Source organism: Sciurus vulgaris (genome assembly GCF_902686455.1).
Source record: "Sciurus vulgaris genome assembly, chromosome: 5".
NCBI classification, from domain to species: Eukaryota; Metazoa; Chordata; class Mammalia; order Rodentia; family Sciuridae; genus Sciurus; species Sciurus vulgaris.
Genome location: NC_136465.1, coordinates 6,184,983 through 6,207,174, shown reverse-complemented (window position 1 = coordinate 6,207,174; position 22,192 = coordinate 6,184,983). Strand labels below are relative to the sequence as shown.

Genomic DNA, 22,192 nt, shown 5'->3' with positions numbered 1-22,192 from the left:
TCCTCCTGACAATTATGTGCAGAAATATATTTATTGATTATCTCATGTTCAACCAAAATTGCATCTCCAGGTAGTAAACATATGTGTATCTAACAAATGATAGAATTATTGAAATGCTTGACTTTTTTTTTTTTTGAATACAGAATCTCTTTATAATAAAACACGATTTCAATTATGGCATATATAATATGCTGTGCCATGACTGCACAGGTTGAACTCTTTCACTGAGTCATACATACACACAGTACACATACAGAATACTCATAAAGACAGTAAACGCAGTACTGTGAACACATACTTTATAATATAGGAATGCAAATAAAGTTCTGAAAAAAGCATCAAGCAAAAGTGAGGCATTTGAAATCGTATAAAAACATTAACACCTTACTGTAGGGGGTACTGCAGGATGTGTGGCTTAACCTGAAGACCTGGACTTGCCTGTGAAGACCAAATGGTAGACTGGTGGAACTTACTCTGAAGATAGGAAGTGTCAGTGAGGTGGCATGTTGTGGTCCAGTTCTGTCTTTTGCAGTTTTCCCTCAGATTGGCTAGAAAAACTGCTTCAGCTTTGTCTGCCTGGCTTTTCTCCTCAGATCTTTAAGTGTTTCCGAATAAGGGACGAATGCAGTGGAGGTGAGGCGCTTAAACCTGAGGCTGCGTTCGAGCACAGGGTCACACTCTTCCATGTCAGTGAAAAGTTTTTCCAGGGCAGAATTCCATTCTGATATTTTGGCTGAAAGAGGAATGATTCTTGGAGTCACGGGATGACTGTCATCACTGTCTTGACCTTCATCACTGACTCTGATGCCACTTTTTGCCATCTCATCCAGATCTTTGTTGGTGGGTTCTACTGCCTTCTCTGCCAAAATTTCCTCCACATCTTCTTCCCTCATGTCACTGAAACCTTCTCCACTTATTTGTTGTGCAGTATGCATTATGGTTTTGACAGTATTCTTTATATTTTCTGTAACACCTTCGAAGCCTTCAAAAGTTTTCACAGAGTCTGGCCAAACATTTTCCCAGCAGTTATTGATAATAGCTGTTTGATGTTATCCCAAGCTATGCCAACATAATCAATAACATTGCGGATAGTCACTGATTTCCAGTAATCTATCATGGTAGCTTCTTCATTGGCAGCAAGAGTTTCACAAGCTTTTCTGTACAGCTCTCTCATAGAGTGCGCCTTGAAAGCTTTTATTATGCCTTGACTGAGGGGCTGGATGAGAGATGTAGTATTTGGGGGCAGGAAAAGAACTTCCACATTGGGGTGAGCATTTTCTAGTTCTTCATGGCAGTGAATTGGGGCATTATCCAAAATTAATAAAACCCTAAAGGCAAGGTTTTTGCTCTGGAGATAGCGTTCAACTTCTGGGACGAAGCAATTGTGGAACCAATCCCAGAATATTTCAGATGCCATCCATGCTTTTCTGTTCCATCTTCAGTGGACTGGCATACAGTTCAAGTTCTTCCCTTTAAGTTCACATGGGCTTTGGACTTTGTACACCATTAGTGGCTTGCACTTAAAGTCACCCTTAGCATTGGTGCATAGCAGCAAGGTTGCATGATTTCTGAGTATTTTAGAACCAGGACCCTGGGAAGCTGTTTGCATCACATAAGTTCATTTGCCAACATTCTTGTAAAACAAGCCAGTCTCATCAGCATTGAAAACTTGCTCTTCAACGTAACCCTTTTCATGTATAATACTTGACAGATATTTTTTAAATTCTTCTGCAGCTTCCTGGTGTGCAGAACCACTCTTGACTGCAAGTTTAAAGTTTTTCATGCTGTATGGTCTTTTGAAACTTGCAAGCCAGCCTGCACTAGCTGAGAACGGTTTAACATGTTCTTGACCCTGGGTTACATGACTATAGATTTCTTTGGCTTTCAGCCTCACAACAATGCTGTCCACTATACTTTTTTTGTTGGTCATCATCTCATGAATCCACAAATTTAGTTGCCTTTCCATCTTCTCCATGGCTGCATCACGCACTACAGATGTTACTTTAGCACTTTCTGGAGCAGCCTCACCCACAGACCTGCGAATCTCTTCTTCCTTTTTCTGGATGTACCGTATTGTTGACTCATTAACATTGAACTCCTGGCCAACAGCACTATAACTCAGGCCTGAACGAAGCTTATCTAGCACACGTATTTTTTCTGTAAGACACATCACAACCTTCTTAAGCTTAGGAATACTAGACAGCACTTTAGCACTACGCTTGGAGGCCATTTAAAACAGCAAAATCACCAACTAAAAGTACAAAAATCGAAAAACATCGTTCCTAGATTGTGTAAAGGACATCATTTAAAGTTTGAGAACTAACAATAAAGTGGATCATGGCCTTCTTCAGGTCCTACTGGGAATGTACACACAAAGGAATTAGTTTCTCACTGCTCTGTACTTGTCAATAAATGTGAATGTGCCATGAGTATTTATTTTGGAGTTACATATGTATGGTCTCTTGCAAAAAAAGATGCTGTGATCAGTAAGGCTTAAGCATAAAACAGATTAGCATACAATTCTGGGGGATGAATACATTGGGAATGACTTACAGGAGAAAATAATATTTGCCTTTTAAAGGAGAGTTTTTTCAGACATTTCTTAAGATGGAGAATGGGAATCATATCTCTATTGTACTTAGATTCCATTGGGTATTTTTGTTTTTTAAAGATGTAACAATTTTAAAATGGCATTGTCAGAGTCAGAAATTACATCCTTTCCAAATATTTAGAATGACAAGAAAATTCAGATATCAATTACATATGTGTATAATCTTGGAAAATGCTTCCAGGGTGGAGAGGGGCACAATGGATGAGGCGGCGGCTTTGGTTTTGCTGTTCTACTCTTCTGAAAAAAATAACTCTGTTCAGCGTGGAGGGAAACATGTTAGCCCTTTCTCCTGGCTTTCCAAGCCTCACTTGATCTCTTATGGCATCCTATGAATACCCCGGTCATAACCTGATTTTAAGCGACACAGACACTCTGCAATGCATCCACAGTACTCCTGAGACCAGCCAGATGGACGCTGAGCCCTCCCCATAGGACGGAAGGCCCAAATGCCTTCAGTGCCCTGGATGATGTGCGAGTGTAAATGGCAAGGCTCGATTTGGACGCGGTTCAGGACGGAAAGGTTCTCATTTACAAATGATCCTTAGTTTAAAAGCGACAGGCTGCTGTGGCGTCTCAGGCTCCCCTGGCCTTTCCTGGTTTGCGGGCTTTCGGCCGGGTCGGCGCCGGCTGCTCGGGCTAATCGTCCGTGAAGCACGCGGCCATGAGCCAGGCGAGGACACACGGGGTTGGGGACGCTCGGGAAGCCGCTGTCCTCCCGGCCCTCCGCGCGGGCAGTGTCCACTGGTCGATTCGCCGGGCAGGCCGGGCGCGGGGCGTGCTGGCCGGGGAGCCGGCGAGGGGCGCGGCGGGGCCAGCGGGGACCGAAATCCTTGACTTTTAACAAACACTTCCTCAGGTAGAAAAAAACGAAAAAAAAATCGTTCAGAACACAGGAAGCAAAATTAGTAAGTACCAAATGCCATTAAGAGCACCTTGTATTGGTTTGGTGCCTGAGACCTCACAGTCATTCCACCTGTCAAATCTGAATATAATCCTAAAGAGTTTTTGCCACAGAGAGATTGAGAAACTGGTCCAGGTAAACAGAAAGTATCTAGGACCCAATGATTGGCAAATCAGGGACACTGAGTAGAGTCATGTGGTGCAAAGGTGTGAGTCACAGATTTACAGGAAATCGCACCTGGGAGATTCAGTTACTTTCAGTAGCTCACGTTTTGGATCACGTCACCCTGGGGCAGTATCAAAGTGCAGGACCATGACCAGTCCAGACAAGTCCTTTCCCTGGCATTCTGGTGGCTGCATCTACTGCTCTGCTGTGTCTCCAGCAGTCACCATTCTGACAACCTTCTCACAGAAAAGAGGAGAACAGTGGAAACACAGGTTCGTTTCCCTTTTCCAGGTGTTTTTCACATTGTTGCTGTAAATATGATAGATTGGAGGAAAAGGAATGCCGGAGGTGTCAGTGCTGGGCTTAGGATTGTTTCATTTTAAATTGTGTGAGGGGGACAAAATACATTTTTTTTTAAATGGCTGCTGGATTTGGTGTGTTGATATTACCTCCACTTCTTGGCCTAAGTTATTCTTACTTCTATAGGACTTTTGGCTGAGTTTTTGGGTCTTCTAAATATAGGATCCTGTCCTCATCATAAGGTGACAATCTGAGTTCTCCTTTCCTGTTGCTATCTACACAGAATTCTTAATTTCCATTTTTTTGCTTGACTTTCATGGATACAGTTTCAAGATTAAGGTTAAAGAGGAGTGTGGTATGTGGGCATGCTTGCCCTGATTCTGTATTTAGATAAAATGCTCTCGGTTCTTCCCCTGGATAATGTTGCCCTTAGATTGGTGAGCTATAACATATGGGCGGCTAGGGCCAGTTTCCTGTATCCCTAGATTTTCTGGTGTTGTAAGCACAAATGGGTGATAGACACTGGCATCTATTGGGGGACATGCAAGGGGATAATCAAAGGATATTTGTCCTCCTGATGATTATGTGCAGAAATACTTTTATTGATTTCCTTATGTCCAACCAAATTGCATCCCCAGGTAGTAAACATATGTGTATCTAACAAATAATAGAATTATTGAAATCCTTGACTTTTAACTAAGGCTTCCTTAGGTAGAAAGACATGACAAAGTATCAATCAGAACACAGGAAGCAAACCTAGTAAGTACCAAATGCCATTTAGAGTATGGTGTATTTTTCAGGATCCTAAATACTTATAGTCATTCCACCGGTCCAATATGAACATATTCCTAACAAGTTATTCCACAGAAACATCGCCAACGTGGTCCAGGGAAACTGCAAGTATCTAAGACCCAATGATTTGCAAATCAGGGGAGCTGAGTAGAGTCATGTGATGCAAATGTGAGTCAGGGATTTACAGGAAATTGACCCTGGGAGATTTTGTTGCTTTCAGTAGCTCATATTTGTATCACGTCACCCTGGGGCATATAAAAGTCCAGGACCATGAACAGTCCTCACTGGTCCTCCATGGCATCCTGGAGGTTGCATCTCCTGCCCTGCTCTGTCTCCAGCAGCCAACTGTCTGACAATCTGCTCACAGAAAAGAGCAGAACAGTGGGAACTCATGTTGGTTTCCCTTTTTCAGGTGTTTTTCAGATTGCTGGGGTAAATATTGATAGATTGGAAGAAAAGGAATGCCGGAGGTGACAGTGCTGGTCTAAGCATTGTTTTATTTTAAATTGTTTGAGGGGGACAAAATAAATTTTCTTATAAATGGCTGGTGGATTTGGGGTGTTGATATAAACTCCATTTTGTGGCCTAATTTTTTCTTACCTCTATAGGTCTTTTGGCTGATTTTCTGGGTCTTCTAAATACAGGATCCTGTCCTTATCATATGGGAACAATCTGAGTTCACTTTCCCTTTTGCTGTCTACTCAAGATACTTAATTTCCAACTCTTGCTTGACTTTCATGGATACAGTTTCAAGATTTAGGTTAAAGAGGAGTGTGGAATGTGGGCATGCTTGTCCTCTTTCTGTATTTAGATAAAATGCTCTCAGTTCTTCCCCTGGATAATGTTGTCCTTGGATTTGTGAGCTATAACCAGTGGGCTGGTGAGGTCAGTTTCCTCTATCCCTAGATTTTCTGGTCTGGTAAGCACAAATGTGTGATGGACTCTGGAATCTTTTGGGTACACATGAAGTTGATAATCAAAGTATATTTGTCTTCCTGACGATTATGTGCTAAAATGCATTTTCTGATTTACTTATGTGCAACCAAATAGCATCCCCAGGTAGTAAACATATATTTATCTAAAAAATAATAGAATTAGTGACGTCTTTGACTTTAACTAAGGCTTCCTTAGTTAGAAAGACAAGACAAATAATCATTCAGAACACAGGAAGGAAAATATCTAAGTACCAAATTCCATTTAGAGTATCTTGCTTATATCAGGTTCCTAAGTCTTTAGAGTCATTCCATGTGTCCAATCTGAACATGTTTATAACAAGTTTTTGCCACAAAAATATTGCCAAAGTGGTCCAGAGAAACAGCAAGTGTCTAGGTCCCAATGATAGGGAAAACAGGGACGCGGAGTAGAGTCATGTGGTGCAAAGGTGTGAGTCACGGATTTACAGGAAATTGACCCTGGGAGATTCCGTTGCTTTCAGTAGCTCACGTTTTGGATCATGTCACCCTGGGGCAGTATAAAAGTCCAGGACCATGACCAGTCCTCTCTAGTCCTTTCCCTGGCAGCCTGGAGGCTGCATCTCCAGTCCTGCTCTGTCTCAAGCAGCCACCTCTCTGACAACCAGCTCACAGAAAAGAACAGAACAGTGGGAGCACAGGTTGGTTTCCCTTTTCCAGGTGTTTTTCAGATTGATGCTGTAAATATTGAGACTTTGGAGGAAAAGGAATGCCGAAGGTGTCAGTGCTGGTCTAAGGATTGATATATTTTAAATTGTGTGAGGGGGAAAAATAAATTTTGTTGTAAACGACTGGTGGATTTGGGGTGTTGATATTACTTCAACTTCATGTCCTAATTTTTTCTTAGCTCTATAGGCCTTTTGGCTAAGTTTGTGGGTCTTCTATATACAGGATCCTGTATCCATCATATGGGGACAATGTGAGTTCTCTTTGCCTGTTGCTGTCTACTCAATATACTTAATTTCGAACTCTTGCTGAATTTCTTGGATACAGTTTCAAGATTTAGGTTAAAGAGGAGTGTGGACTGTGGGCATGCAAGTACTTTTTCTGTACTTAGATAAAATGCTCTTGGTTCTTCCTCTGGATAATGTTCCCTTGGATTTGTGAGCTATAATGTGTGGGCTTCTAGGGTTACTTTCCTGTATCCCTAGATACAGTGGCTTGTGTTTAGGATCACGTGACCCTGGGGCAGTATAAAAGTGCAGGACCATAACCAGGCCTCACTAGCCCTTTCACTGGCATCCTGGAGGTTGCCTGTCCTGCTCTGCTCTGTCTCCAGCAGCCACCTGTCGGACAACATTTTCACAGAAAAGAGCAGAACAGTGGGAACTCAGGTTGGTTTCCTTTTCCAAGTGTTTTTCAGGTTGTTGGTGTAAACATTGACAGATTGGAGGAAAACGAATGCCGGAGGTGTCAATGCTGGGCTTAGGACTGTTTTATTTTAAATGGTGTGAGGGGGACAAAATAAATTTTTTGTAAACGGCTGGTGGATTTGGGGTGTTGATATTATCTACTCTTCTTGGCCTAATTTTTTCTTAGCTCTATAGGTCTTTTGGCTGAGTTTGTGGGTCTTCTAAATACAGGATCCTGTCCGCATCATATGGGAAAAATCTGAGTTCTCTTTCCCTTTTGCTGTCTACTCAAGATACTTAATTTCCAACTCTTGCTTGACTTTCATGGATACAGTTTCAAGATTTAGGTTAAAGAGGAGTGTGGAATGAGGGCATGCTTGTCCTGTTTCTGTATTTAGATAAAATGCTCTCGGTTCTTCCCCTGAATAATGCTGTCCTTGGTTTTTTGACCTATAACCTGTGGGCAGCTAGGGTAAGTTTCCTCTATCCCTAGATTTTCTGGTGTTGTAAGCTCAAATGGGTATTGGACTCTGGCATGTTTTGGGGGGCCATGCAAGAAAATCAAACGATATTTGCCCTTCTGGTGATTATGTGCAGAAATACTTTTATTGATTTTCGTATGTCCAACCAAATTGCATCCCCAGGTAGTAAACTTATGGGTATCTGAGAAATAATAGAATTATTGAAATCCTTGACCTTTACCTAAGGCTTCCTTCTGTAGAAAGACAAGACAAATAATCATTCAGAACTCAGGAAGCAAAATTAGTCAGTACCAAATGCCATTTATTGTATCGTGCAATTGTCAGTTTCCTAAGTCCTTATAGTCATTCCACATGTTAAATCTGAACATGTTCCTAACACATTCTTGCCACAGAAAAATCGATAACGTGGTCCAGGGAACCAGCATGTTTATAGGACCAAGTGATTGGCAAATCAGGGATGCTGATTAGAGTCAAGTGGTGCAAAGGTGTGAGTCAGGGATTTATAGGAAATTGACCCTGCGAGTTTCCATTGCTTTCAGTAGCTCATATTTGGATCACGACACCCTGGGGCAGTATAAAAGTCCAGGACCATGACCAGTCCTCAGTAGTCCTTTCCCTGGCATCCTGGAGGTTGCATCTCCTGCTCTACTGTGTCTCCAGGAGCCACCTGTCAGACAACCTGCTCACAGAAAAAAGCAGAACAGTGGGACCTCAAGATGTTTTCCATTTTCCAGGTGCTTTTCAGATTGTTGGTGCAAATATTGAGAGATTGGAAGAAAAGGAATGCCGGAGGTGTCAGTGCTATGCTAATGATTGTTTCATTTTAAATATTGTGAGGGGGACAAAATAAATTTTGTTGTAAACGGCTGGTGGATTTGGGGTGTTGATATCACCTCCACTTGTTGGCCTAATTTTTTCTTAGCTCTATAGGTCTTTTCGCTGAGGTTGTGTGTCTTCTAAATACAGGATCCTGTCCTCATCATATGGGGACAATCTGAGTTCTCTTTCCCAGTTGCTGTCTACGCAATATACTTAATTTACAACTCTTGCTTGACTTTCATGGATACAGTTCCAAGATTTAGGTTAAAGAGGAATGTGGAATGTGGGCATGCTTGTGTTGTTTCTGTATTTAGATAAAATGCTCTCGGTTCTTCCCCTGAATAATGCTGTCCTTGGTTTTTTTTACCTATAACCTGTGGGCAGCTAGGGTAAGTTTACTCTATCCCTAGATTTTCTGGTGTTGTAAGCTCAAATGGGTATTGGACTCTGGCATGTTTTGGAGGGCCATATAAGAAAATCAAACGATATTTGCCCTTCTGGTGATTATGTGCAGAAATACTTTTATTGATTTTCGTATGTCCAACCAAATTGCACCCCCAGGGAGTAAACTTATGGATATCTAAGAAATAATAGAATTATTGAAATCCTTGACTATTAACTACCGCTTCCTTAGGTAGAAAGAAAAGACAAATAATCATTCAGAACACAGGAAGCAAAATTAGTAAGTACCAAATGCCATTTAGAGTATCGTGCATTTGTGAGGTTCCTAAGGCCTTATTGTCATTCCACATGTCAAATCTGATCATGATCCTAACATGTTTTTCCACAGAAAGATTGACAATGTGGTCCAGGGAAACAGCAAGTATCTATGTCCCAATGGTTGGCAAATCAGGGATGATGAGGAGAGTCATGTGGTTTTGCACCTTTGAGGTGTGAGTCACGGATTTACAGGAAATTGTCCCTGGGAGATTCAGTTGCTTTCAGTGGCTCATATTTTGGATCATGTGACCCTGGGGCAGTATAAAAGTGCAGGACGATGACCAGTCCTCACTACTCCTTTCCCTGTCATCCTGGAGGCTGCATCTCCAGTCGTGCTCTGTCTCAAGCAGCCACCTCTCTGACAACCAGCTCACAGAAAAGAACAGTGGGAGCACAGGTTGGTTTCCCTTTTCCAGGTGTTTTTCAGATTGATGCTGTAAATATTGAGACTTTGGAGGAAAAGGAGTGCCGAAGGTGTCAGTGCTGGTCTAAGGATTGATATATTTTAAATTGTGTGAGGGGGACAAAATAAATTTTGTTGTAAACGACTGGTGGATATGGGGTGTTGATATTACCTCCACTTCTTGGCCTAATTTTTTCAAAGCTCTATAGGTCTTCTGGCTGAGTTTGCGAGTCTTCTAAATACAGGATCCTGTCATCATATGGGGACAATCTTGGTTCTCTTTCCCTGTTGCTGTCTACTCAAGATCCTTAATTTCCAACTCTTGCTTGACTTTCATGGATACAATTTTAAGATTTAGGATAAAGTGGAGTGTGGAACGTGGTCATGCTTGTCCTGTTTCTGTATTTAGATAAAATGGTCTCAGTACTTCTGCTGGATAATGTTGCTCTTGGATTTGTGAGCTGTACCCTGTGGGCAGCTAGGGTCAGTTTCCTCTATCCCTAGATTTTCTGGTGTTGTTAGCTCAAAAGGGTATAAGACTCTGGCATGTATTGGGGGACCATGCAAGAAAATCAAACGATATTTGCCCTACTGATGATTATGTGCAGAAATACTTTTATTGATTTCCTTATGTCCAACCAAATTGCATCCCCAGGTAGTAAACATATGTGTATCTAACAAATAATAGAATCATTCACATCCTTGACTTTTAACTAAGGCTTCCTTAGGTAGAAAGACAACACAAATAATCATTCAGAACACAGGAAGCAAAATTAGTAAGTACCAAATGCCATTTAGAGTGTCTTGCTTTTATCATGTTCCTAAGTCTTAATAGTCATTCCACTTTTCCAATCTGAACATGTTTCTAACAAGTTTTTGCCACAGAAATATTGCCAAAGTGGTCCAGGGTGACAACAAGTATCTAGGTCCCAATGGTTGGCAAATCAGGGACACTAAGTAGAGTCATGTTGTGCAAAGGTGGGAGTCACGGATTTACAGGAAATTGTCCCTGGGAGATTCTGTTGTTTTCAGTGGCTCACATTTTGGATCACATCACCCTGGGGCAGTATAAAAGTCTAGGACGATGATCAGTCCTCACTACTCCTTTCCCTGGCATCCTGGAGGTTGCATCTCCTGTTCTGCTGTGTTTCCAGCAGCCACCTGTCTGATAACCTTCTCACAGAAAAGAGCACAACAGTGGAATCTCAGGTTGGTTTCCCTTTTCCAGTTCTTTTTCAGATTTTTGCTGTAAATATTGATAGATTGGAGGAAAAGGAATGCCGGAGGTGTCAGTGCTAGGCTAAGGATTGTTGTATTTTAAATTGTTGAGGGGGACAAAATAAATTTTGTTGGAAATGGCTGATGCATTTGGGGTGTTGATATTACCTCCCCTTCTTGGCCTAATTTTTTCTTAGCTCTGTAGGTTTTTGGCTGAGTTTGTGGGTCTTCTAAATACAGGATCCTGTCCTCTTCATATGGGGACAATGTGAGTTCTCTTTCCTTGTTACTGTCTACTCAACATACTTAATTTCAACTCTTGCTTGACTTTCATGGATACGGTTTCAAGATTTAGGTTAAAAAGGAGTGTGCAATGTGGGAATGCTTTCCCTGTTTGTGTATTTAGATAAAATGCTCTTGTTTCTTCCCCTGGATAATGTTGCCCTTGGATTTGTGACCTATAACCTGTGGCAGCTAGAGTCGGTTTCCTCTGTCCCTAGATTTTCTGGTGTTGTAAGCTCAAATGGGTGATGGACTCTGGCATGATTTGGGGGGCCGTGCAAGAAAATCAAGCCATATTTGCCCTGCTGATGATTATGTGTATTAATACTTTTATTGATTTCCTTTTGTCCAACCAAATTGCATCCTCAGGTAGTAAACATATGTGTATCTAACAAATATTAGAATTATTGAAATCCTTGACTTTTAACTAAGGCTTCCTTAGGTAGAAAGACAAGACAAAGAATCATTCAGAACACAGAAAGCAAAATTAGTAATAACCGAATGCCTTTTAGATTATCTTGCTTTTATGAGGTTCCTAAGTCGTATAGTCATTCCACCTGTCCAATGTGAACATGTTTCTAACAAGTTTTTGCCACAGAAAGATTGCCAAAGTGGTCCAGGGAAACAGCAATATCTAGGTACCAGTGATTGCAAATCAGGGACGCTGAGGAGAGTCATGTGGTGCAAAGGTGTGAGTCACAGATATACAGGAAATTGACCCTGGGAGTTTCCCTTGCTTTCAGTGGCTCATGTTTAGGATCACGTGACCCTGGGGCAGTATAAAAGGGCAGGACCATGACCAGGCCTCACTAGTCCTTTCACTGGCATCCTGGAGGTTGCCTGTCCTGCTCTGCTCTGTCTCCAGCAGCCACCTGTCGGAGAACCTTTTCACAGAAAAGACCAGAACAGTGGGAACTCAGGTTGGTTTCCCTTTCCAGGTGTTTTTCAGGTTGTTGTTGTAAACATTGACAGATTGGAGGAAAACGAATGCCGGAGGTGTCAGTGCTGGGCTAAGGACTGTTTTATTTTAAATGGTGTGAGGGGGACAAAATAAATTTTTTGTAAATGGCTGGTGGATTTGGGGTGTTGATATTACCTACTCTTCTTGGCCTAATTTTTTCTTAGCTCTATAGGTCTTTTGGCTGTCTTTGTGGGTCTTCTAAATACAGGATCCTGTCCGCATCATATGGTGACAATCTGATTTATCTTTCCATATTGCTGTCTACTCAAAATACTTAATTTCCATCTCTTGCTTGACATTCATGGATAGAGTTTCAAGATTTAGTTTAAAGAGGAGTGTGGAATGTGGGCATGCTCGTCCTGTTTCTGTATTTAGAGAAAATGCTGTTGGTTTTTCCCCTGAATAATGTTGCCTTTGGATTTGTGAGCTACAACCTGTGGGCGGCTACAGTCAGTTTCCACTATCCCTAGATTTTCTGGTGTTTTAAGCACAAATGGGTGATGGACTCTGGCATCTGTTGGGGAGACATGCAAGGGGATAATCAGAGGATATTTGTTCTCCTGACGATTATGTGCTGAAATACATTTTCTTATTTCCTTAGGTCCAACCAAATTGCATTCCCAGGTAGTAAACATATGTGTATCTAACAAATGATAGAATTATTGAAATCCTTAATGTTTAACTAAGGCTTTCGTAAGTAGAAAGACAAGACAAATAATCATTCAGAACAGAGGAAGCAAAATTAGTAAGTACCAAATGCCATTTAGAGTATCTTGCTTTTGTCAGGTTCCTCAGTTGTAATAGACTTTCCAGCTGTCCAAGCTCAACATTTTTCTAACAAGATTTTGCAACAGAAAGATTGCCAATGTGGTCCAGGGAGACAGCAAGTATCTAGGTCCCAATGGTTGGCAAATTAGGGACTATGAGAAGAGTCATGTGGTTTTGCCACTTTGTGGTGTGAGTCACGGATTTACAGGAAATTGTCCCTGGGAAATTCCGTTGCTTTCAGTGGCTTGAGTTTGGATCATGTGACCATGGGGGACTATAAAAGTGCAGGACCATGACCAGTTTTCACTAGTCCTTTCTGTGGCATCCTGGAGGTTGCATCTCCCGCCCTGCTCTGTCTCCAGCAGCCACCTGTCTGACAACCTGCTCACAGAAAAGAGAAGAACAGTGGGAACACAGGTTGGTTTCCCTTTTCCAGGCGTTTTTCAGATTGTTGCTGTGCATATTGATAGATTGGAGGAAAAGGAATGTCGGAGGTGTCAGTGCTGGTCTAACGATTATTTCTTTTTATATTGTATGAGGGGGACAAAATAAATTTTCTTGTAAACCGCGGGTGGATTTGGGGTGTTGATATTACCTACACTTCTTGGACTAATTTTTTCTTAGCTCTATAGGTCTTTGCCTGAGTGTGTGGGTCTTCTAAATACAGGATCCTGCCCCCATCATATGGGAACAATCTGAGTTCTCTTTCCCTTTTGCTGTCTACTCAAGATACTTAATTTCCATCTCTTGCTTGACTTGCATGGATACAGTTTCAAGACTTAGGTTAAAGAGGAGTGTGGAATGTGGGCATGCTTGCCCTGTTTGTGTATTTAGATCAAATGCTCTCTGTTCTTCCCTGGAGAGTGTTGCCCTTGGATTTGTGATCTATAACCGGTGGGCAGCTACGGTCAGTTTCCTCTATCCCTAGATTTTCTGGTATTGTAAGCTCCAATGGGTGATGGACTCTGGCATGTTTTGGGGGGCCATGCATGAAAATCAAACAGTATTTGCCCTACTGATGATTATGTGCAGAAATACATTTATTGATTTCCTTATGTCCAACCAAATTGCATCCCCAGGTAGTGAACATTTCGGTATCTAACAAATAATAGAATTATTGAAATCCTTGACTTTTAACTAAGGCTTCCTTAGGAAGAAAGGCAAAACAAATAATCATTCAGAAGACTGGAAACAAAATTAGTAAGTACCAAATGCCATTTAGAGTATCGTGCATTTGTCAGGTTCCTAAGTCCTTATAGTCATTCCATATGTCTTATCTGCACATGTTCCTAACATGCTTTTGTCACAGAAAGATTGACAACGTGGTCGGGGGAACCAGCATGATTATAGGACCCAATGATTGGCAAATCAGTGACCCCGAGTAGATTCGTGCGATGCAACCTTGTGAGTCAGGCATTTACAGGAAATGGACGCTGCAAGATTCTGTTGCTTTCAGTAGCTCACGTTTTGGATCACGTCACCCTGGGGCAGAATAAAAGTCCAGGACCATGATTAGTCCTCACTAGTCCTTCCTCTGGCATCCTGAAGGTTGCATCTCCGGCTCTGCTGTGTCTCCAGCAGCCTCCAGTCTTACAACCTGCTCACAGAAAAAAGCAGAACAGTGGGATCTCAAGTTGGTTTCCCTTTTCCAGGTGCTTTTCAGATTGTTGGTGTATATATTGAGAGATTGCAGGAAAAAAGAAATGCTGGGCGTGTCAGTGCTGGGCTAAGGATTGCTTCATTTTAAATTGTGTGAGGGGGACAAAATAAATTTTTTTGTGAACGGCTGGTAGATTTGGGGTGTTGATATTACCTCCACTTCTTGGACTAATTTTTTCTTAGCATTATAGGTCTTTTGGCTGAGTGTGTGGGTCTTCTAAATATAGGATCCTGCCCCCATCATATGGGAACAATCTGAGTTCTCTTTCCCTTTTGCTGTCTACACAAGATACTTAATTTCCAACTCTTGCTTGACGTTCATGGATACAGCTTCAATATTTAGGTTAAAGAGGAGTGTGGAATGTGGGCATGCTTGTCCTGTTTCTGTATTTAGATAAAATGCTCTCAGTTCTTCCCCTGGATAATGTTGTCCTTGGATTTGTGAGCTATAATTTGTGGGCAGCTAGGGTGAGTTTCCTCTATCCTTAGATTTTCTGGTGTTGTGAGCTCAAATGGGTGATGGACTCTGGCATGTTTTCGTGGCCCATGCAACAAAATCAAACGACATTTGCCCTGCTGATGATTATGTGCAGAAATACTTTTATTGATTTCTTTATGTCTAAACAAATTGTATCCCCAGTTAGTAAACGTATGTGTATCTAACAAATAATAGAATTATTGAAATACTTGACTTTTAACTAAATCTTCCTTAGGTAGAAAGACAAGACAAATAATCATTGATAACACAGGAAGAAAACTTAGTAAGTATCAAATGCTATTTAGAGTATCCTGTTGTTGTCAGGTTCTTAAATTCTTATAGTCATTCCACCTGTCCAATCTGAACATGTTCCTAACAAATTTTTCCCACAGAAAGATTGACAAAGTGGTGCAGGGAAACTCAAGTATCTAGGACCCAATGATTTGCAAATCAAGGAAACTGAGTAGAGTCATGTGGTGTAAAGTTGTGAGTCACGATTTTACAGGAAATTGACCCTGTGAAATTCTGTTTCATTCAGTAGCTCACGTTTTGGATCACGTCACCCTGGGGAAGTAAAAAAGTCCAGGACCATGACCAGTCTAATCTAGTCCTTTCCCTGGTATCCTGGAGGCTGCATCTCCTGCCCTGCTCTGTCTCCAGCAGCCTCCTGTCTGACAACCTTCTCACAGAAAAGAGAAGAACAGTGGGACCTAAGGTTGCTTTCCCTTTTCCAGGTTTGTTCACATTGTTGCTTGAAATATTAAAAGATTGGAGAAAAAAAAATGCTGGAGGATTCAGTGCTTGGCTAAGATTGTTTCATTTTAAATTGTGTGTCTTTCTACTGAGGGGGCATAATAAATCTTGCTCATGGATTTGGGGTGTTGACCTTGTCTCCACTGCCTGCCTCAAACATTATGAGCTCTATAGGTACACTGGCAGAGTTTGTGGGTCTTCTAAATACAGGATACTATCCTCAGCAAACGGGGCCAATCTGAGTTCTCATTCCCTGTTTCTGTCTACTCAGGGTACTTAATTTCCATGTTTTGCTAGATTTTCATGGCTACAGTTTCAAGATTTTGATTGAAGAGTAGTTTGGATTTTGATCATGCTTGTCCTGTTTCTGTGTTCAGATAAAATGCTCTTGGTTCTTCCCCTGGATAATGTTGCCCTTGGATTAGTCAGCTATAGCCTGTGAGATGCTGTGGGCTGCTGAGTTCAGTTCCCTCTATTCCTAGTTTTTCTGGTGTTGTAAACACGAATGGGTGCTAGACACTGGCAACTGGTTTTGGGGCATGTGAGGAGATCATAATGGGATTTTTGTCCTCCTGACAATTATGTGCCATAATACACTTATTGACTTCCTTATGTCCAAACCAAACTTGCTCACCCAAGGAAAAAACTAATGTGATCACTGTGTACTACATATAGAATATGCTTTTGAATGCAGTTGGTCAGACTTTTCTCATGAAATACCGCATCTAATTTCAGCAAGAATATTGGTCTGCAGCTGATTTCCTTGAGATTTTTTTTTCTATCTCAATTATCTTTTCCAAAATGTGGTCTCTGTTTCATTGACCACTGTCCTTTGTGTCCTTCTTTCATTTGTGCTGTGATATTTATTACCTCCTTCTGCTTCTGATTTTGTGATTCATACCTTGTTCCTTTTTTATGTACTGGAGATAACAAAGTCGATTACTAATTTGAGACTTCTGAAAGTTTTTGCAATGTAGGCAGCTCAAGAAGGTACAGCTCAGCACTGCTCTTGCTGTAAGCCCCCAAGTTTGATGTGTTGCTTTTTGATTTTCCTCTGATTGAAGCAATTTGTAAAATTCTCTCCACACTGTTCAGAGTCTCAGATTTTGTCAAAGGGGAGATTTTCCATTTTGACCTAGTTGATAATTCCTATTGTTTCTTTTGCTGCTGATTTGCCATTTTATTCCATTGTGATCAGAAAAGATGCAGGATACTGTTTTCAAGTATTTTGTAACTGTTGGACATTGATGTCAGGCTTAATATATCCCATGGACATTTAAAGTCTAAATATTTCATTTGCTCATACATAGGGCACATATTCTCATTCCAAATTCACTAATACTGTAGTTAAATAATGGGGAGCTAATATAAGACAGCAAATAGAATCCAGACCATCACCTTCATCTACCAAAGCTAACACAAGACAGTATCTTCATAAATGCATGCGTGAAGATCACTTCTGGTGATATTAAATATAGCAGTGAATTCTTTGGAAGGGTAACTGCTGTGTTTTTAATTTTTAAGGATGTGCATAAGGGGCTTCCATCCATCCATCCTTGTAACAATCATTATTTTGTAAATGTGGGGAAACACTGTTGTTCTTACCTCTAATGCACTGTGTTATAAAGGAAATGAGCATATTGTCCAGAATCAGTCACTCAATACAAATCTAAAATAAGCATCCATATATGATGTGTCAGAGTCATAGCAAGGTCCTCTCCTAGGGCCATGTACCTGTAGCTGTGAAAAAAAGACACATCTGGAAATGTAACACTGCACTCTGGGAAATAGAGTTTCCTCAGCGGTTGTGAGGGTTGCTCAACACCACAATGTAAACAAAGTCCAATGGACATACCATTTCTCTGTGGTTATGAATATATTCATCTTTTCTCCATGACTCAGGAAATCCAAATCTCAGCCTCTGAGGAAGAAAGACCTGACATCAAGAACATGTGGCAGTGGACAGGTCGTTCCTCACAGCCTCCATCCCAAAGGCTCATTAAAACCCAGAGTGAGAAGCACCAGCAGAGGAGAGCTGTCCGGCAGAGGGTTCCCCCACCAGAGGAGGAGAACCCCCAGGTAAGTGGAGGCCTGGAAGAGTCAGGATCCTGGGGGCAGCATGGGTCAGAGTCTGGCTCAGATATTGCTGATTTGGCCTCTACAACTCAAATCTCCTGCTAAAACCCATGAAGGCCAGGCCTGGGACCTGCTCGCAGGTAAATGAGTCGCTTCATATGATGTGATGAGATATCTTCCATCCAAATTAGGCGCCTATTCAGCCATGTGTTATTACTTTTCTTGAATTCTGGCTCAGTATCATCACCTTTGGAACATTCAATTCTTCCTTCTAGGGATTCTAACAACATATGCTTTCCAATGAACTTCAGCAATCCTGGTGATCCTATAAATTCCTGGTGCACAAGTCTGCATCTTTAATCTAAAACAAAGCTTAACTAAGTCTTGAAAATCCATCTGAACCTCAACACTGCAGACCTGCCTTTGTGTGTGCTTACTGATGGCAACTTGTCTTTTTGCACCCACAGGTCAAGTGCAAGGACTGTGGGGCCTTTGGACACACTTCAAGGAGCAGAAGATGCCCCATGAAGTGCTGGGATGGGGCACTGACCCCACAACCCTTGGGCCCAAAGAAGGAGAAGGAGAACCAGACACCAAGGCAGCTTGAGTCTCTCCATGATGCAGGAAGATTTGAGCAGCTTGAGAGAATGAAGGACCAGGGACAACGGTGAGTGATGGGTAGGGGTTTCCAAGCCTGGGCACTGAAGTCAAAGGGGTGGTGACCTTCCTCCTCCACACAATGATCACAGCTGTGTGTAATGACAAGGTAAGTAGAAAAGAATTAGGCAAGGACATCACTTCAGAATGCCACACCCTGGAAGTCACTCTTCTCCCATGCCTCCAGTAAGGGGCAGGATTCAGGGCCGTCTAGGAACATGACCATGATAAGCACAAAGGCAATGAGTCCTTGTGATTCAACTTAGTGGAAAATGAGAAGGGAAGGCTGGAGTTACAGAGTGGGTGGTACATAAGGGAAGGCACAGATCTAGGAATGGTCAAACCGTATCAGACCAAACACTAAGGGAAATGGGACATGAACATTTACTTCCTGCTCTGGATTCATCCAAATACCTTGGTTTGTTCTGCAGGCAAAAAGAGCAGCAGAGGAAGTGTCTGTTCCAGAGAATTCCTAGGAGACTTCAGGGGTGGCAGCAACCAAATTGGAAGGAAGGGACAGAATCCAGTGCCTATCTGAGGGTGAGAATCTCCATGGTGGGCTGCTCTTTTTCTGCTCTGGATAAACTCGGTTTCTTCCTGTTCCATTTCCCTGCTGCTGAGGGACTTGCTATAGCTTATTAAGGGCAATGTGACTCCGGCTTGTGTGTATTTCAGGTACGGTGTTTGCAATACTTTGTGGGATTCCTTTCATATCTCTCCTGATTAGGAATGGGGGTGCATATAGACCAAGTTTATTCCAGTGTCTGAAAGGATAGAATGTACTCTGCAGGAATATTCTTACTGAAAGTGGGTGAACACTCTGAGCTTTGGTACAAAATCTCCTCAGCCATCGCACTCTGCTCAAAGGAGCATTAGCCATCTGCATCACACCAAATAACACATTAAGCAGCCTTTTACATCTCAAACAATGAGGCCTAATGTTAAGAATGGGATATTTTCCAATATGCCCTGCAACATGTCAGGTAGATATTATAGTTGGTGTTCTACTATCGATCACTCAGTTGGAGCGTACCTTTTACTCTAGGTGACTGATGAATCGTCTTATGCTTGAACTTCATGTTCTGTGGTCCTTGGCCTATATGCTTTTCATTTTTTCTTGACAGAGAGCAAGTACTAATGAATGTTTTATGTGTATGTCTTGCCGTCCAGCCAACCAGAAGGCCACCGCCCATCCATATACCCTGCAAGAGTTCTGTCCTGGGCCCTGTGTTGGAGAGTCAGCCACCTGTCAAGAACACTGATGAGAGACCCATCCTCCCTACATCACAACCCTCCCAAAGAAATGAACGGGATTTCTACTCCATCCCTGTGTCCATGAAAGGACAGGAAGTAGCCATCACTGGCACCAGCCAGCCAGCAGTAAGGCGGTCTGGCCAGAACACTGCCCTCCATGTGAAGGGAGCAGATGAAAAACCAGAGGGTGGCTCCCTTAATGTTGCCCAGGCTACCTCTAAAAGCCGTGGTGTGGGCCAGGTGCTCCATCCTCAATCCACTGCCAGGGGCCCTGTTGTGAACAAACAGCCCTTCCTGCAGGCTACAGCATGGAGAACAGCCCAGGTCCCCACACTCAGTATTGGGGCCCCTATCAAGAGACATGCCCAGGATTCTGTCAAGGCAAGCCAGCATGCCCCAAAGAAACTTAGGGTCGACCCTAACCTGACTCCACATTGGAGCACTGGAAGTCCAGGCATGGAAGTTTGCACATCTTCACAATCTTTGCCTTCTACAAGTGGACTCAGATTCAAAGTGTCACCCCAAGTGACCAGGAAAACTCCACTTCAGGGTTCCAGCGTGGATCTTCACCCTCCAAGGAAAAGCCCTGTCCTGAATCCTGTCCTACCCTGCACCAATGCCAATCCTCCAGCGGCCAGCTGTGTTCCACGACAGACCCTCAGAATGGTCTTCAGGAGACTGCACCATGACTATTGGAGCTCCAAGTTCATTACGGCTCCCTGTTCCTCTCCCCCTACAAAACCCAATGCTTCTGCAATGAGTACTCCTTTTCTTGACAAGTCTGACGGACACAGTTCCCATGTGCCTGTGAGTTGCCTCTATGAGGACCTTCAGGTATCCTCCTCCTCTGATGACAGTGACAAGGAGTGAGGCACTCCATGGCTGGGAAGACTCACCACCTAGTCTCAAGTGACGTAGAGAGGACTGTGGGACTGAGGTGCAGGGAGCGGCTGCACCTGGGTCATAGGACCTCTCTAAGTATGTGGCAGATGCAAATTTGGGGACTGCATAGAGTGCTGGAGCAGACACAGACATTGGCTCTGAATGACAGAAGTTTCAAATGTGACTTGTCAACTGGTTGTGAAGGATTCTCTGTACACTCCATAGAATGTAAAATGGAGGGGATATGCACGTGTATATATTGAATTATAGTGTAAGTAGGAGGCTTGGGTGACTCTCTGTTGTCCTGTGACTGAATTGAGGGCAAACAATGGCTGATCACTGGGAACTCTGTCTTTGCAGTCATGTCCTGGCTTGTGATGGGAGGGCTTGACTGTAGAGTATGTCAGTAGAAACCATTGGGGACAGGTTCCTCGGCATTACTCATTGTGCTCATTTACTTTCTTTGCAAACATGTACTTAAGTTTCATGTTAATCCTAGTAAAAGTCTGTCCATGTTTTATTGTGTCCATAGTTTGAGTGCCTAGCTGTTCACATTCCACTCAAAACCATTCCTCTCCCGCAAAGTGCATTTTCTGTGCAATGGTGGTCAATTTGCCTGGCTTGTTACCTCCCGGTTGTCTCAGATATTGTCAATTCAGATCACTCATTTTGAGCAGTGAAGTATGTGTCACTGCATTTTCCCTTGTACCATAATAAAGTCATGAAATTGATTATTCCAGATAAAAGAGTTCTTCTGATCATTTTGATTCCTGAACCTTGAGGCTTTTATATACTCTCCAGGTAGTCCTAAATGTCAGCAATTGAGGAATCACTGCCATTGGTGGACAGAGTACTTGTCTTCACATGCAATTGCCATGCCTAGTCTTTAGAAACTGGTCTGCTCAGGATCCACAAAGACTCTGTGGCTCTCTAGGGAAGGCTGGGCAACTGAACTCCCCCTCTTCCCTGATGGCGCTGACATTGGTATTCCTATTCAGAGACAGCATCTGGACTGCTGAAGATCCTTCTTATCCCAAGCAGGTCCCCCACTGAGAGCCCGGGAAGAAATGCATTGGGCTCCTCGTGGCTTCTGGCACCTTAAGGTATGGGCACCTCTTTCTGTAGCTGGGCTGAAATGACTCAACTGTGCTTCTGGGCTTCAAGGATTGAGCCAAGGATAGACATCTTCAAGATGTCAGTAGCGTGGCATTTGTTAGTTCCTGGCACAATTGATCCTATAGTACTGATCTTGGGGACACAGACACAGCATGCTCAGCCCCTCCCACCAACTCTTATTCTTTCTGGAGAATCCAGTGGGTTCTGGAGTACTCCCCATTTGTTCCATGAAAGATCACTTGATTTCTGAGCCTGAATAAATGGAGATGCAGAAAAAATGATGTCTGGGCTTTGCAGCCTTAGGAAAATACTATCCATTTTTTTGAGTAGAGGGGGCTTTCCTGCGCCTTTCCTGGTTCCTCAACTGTTGTTCAGAGGGTCATGTGTATTGACAATGGTGTTGGGAATGCCAAGTTATGTGCGAGTTCTTTCACATACCCCTTTGTGTGAGCACCTGCAGTGACAGGTGAACATCCAGACAAGGAAGGAATGGTACTGACAGCCAAGGGATGAGAAGAAAGAGTGCAGAGCAGGGACAGGAAAGATTTCTGCTACCCACTCTGCTCTCGGGG

The 22,192-nt window shown here is 42.6% G+C and overlaps 1 protein-coding gene and 1 long non-coding RNA gene across 2 annotated transcripts in view; both read left to right on the top strand.

Annotated features, from left to right (window-relative positions):
- Positions 1-22,192, top strand: part of LOC306660663 — a 781,776-nt gene that overhangs the window by 83,357 nt on the left and 676,227 nt on the right. The gene's annotated exons all lie outside the window — the stretch shown is intronic.
- LOC306662149 (putative protein FAM90A26) lies at positions 7,030-20,492 on the top strand (the record flags this gene model as incomplete). Its single annotated transcript, XM_079141722.1, has 5 exons — positions 7,030-7,074; positions 17,538-17,714; positions 18,179-18,378; positions 18,800-18,908; positions 19,539-20,492. The coding sequence occupies exons 2-5, from the start codon at positions 17,586-17,588 to the stop codon at positions 20,490-20,492; spliced, it is 1,392 nt and encodes a 463-aa protein (XP_078997848.1). The 5' UTR covers positions 7,030-7,074; positions 17,538-17,585.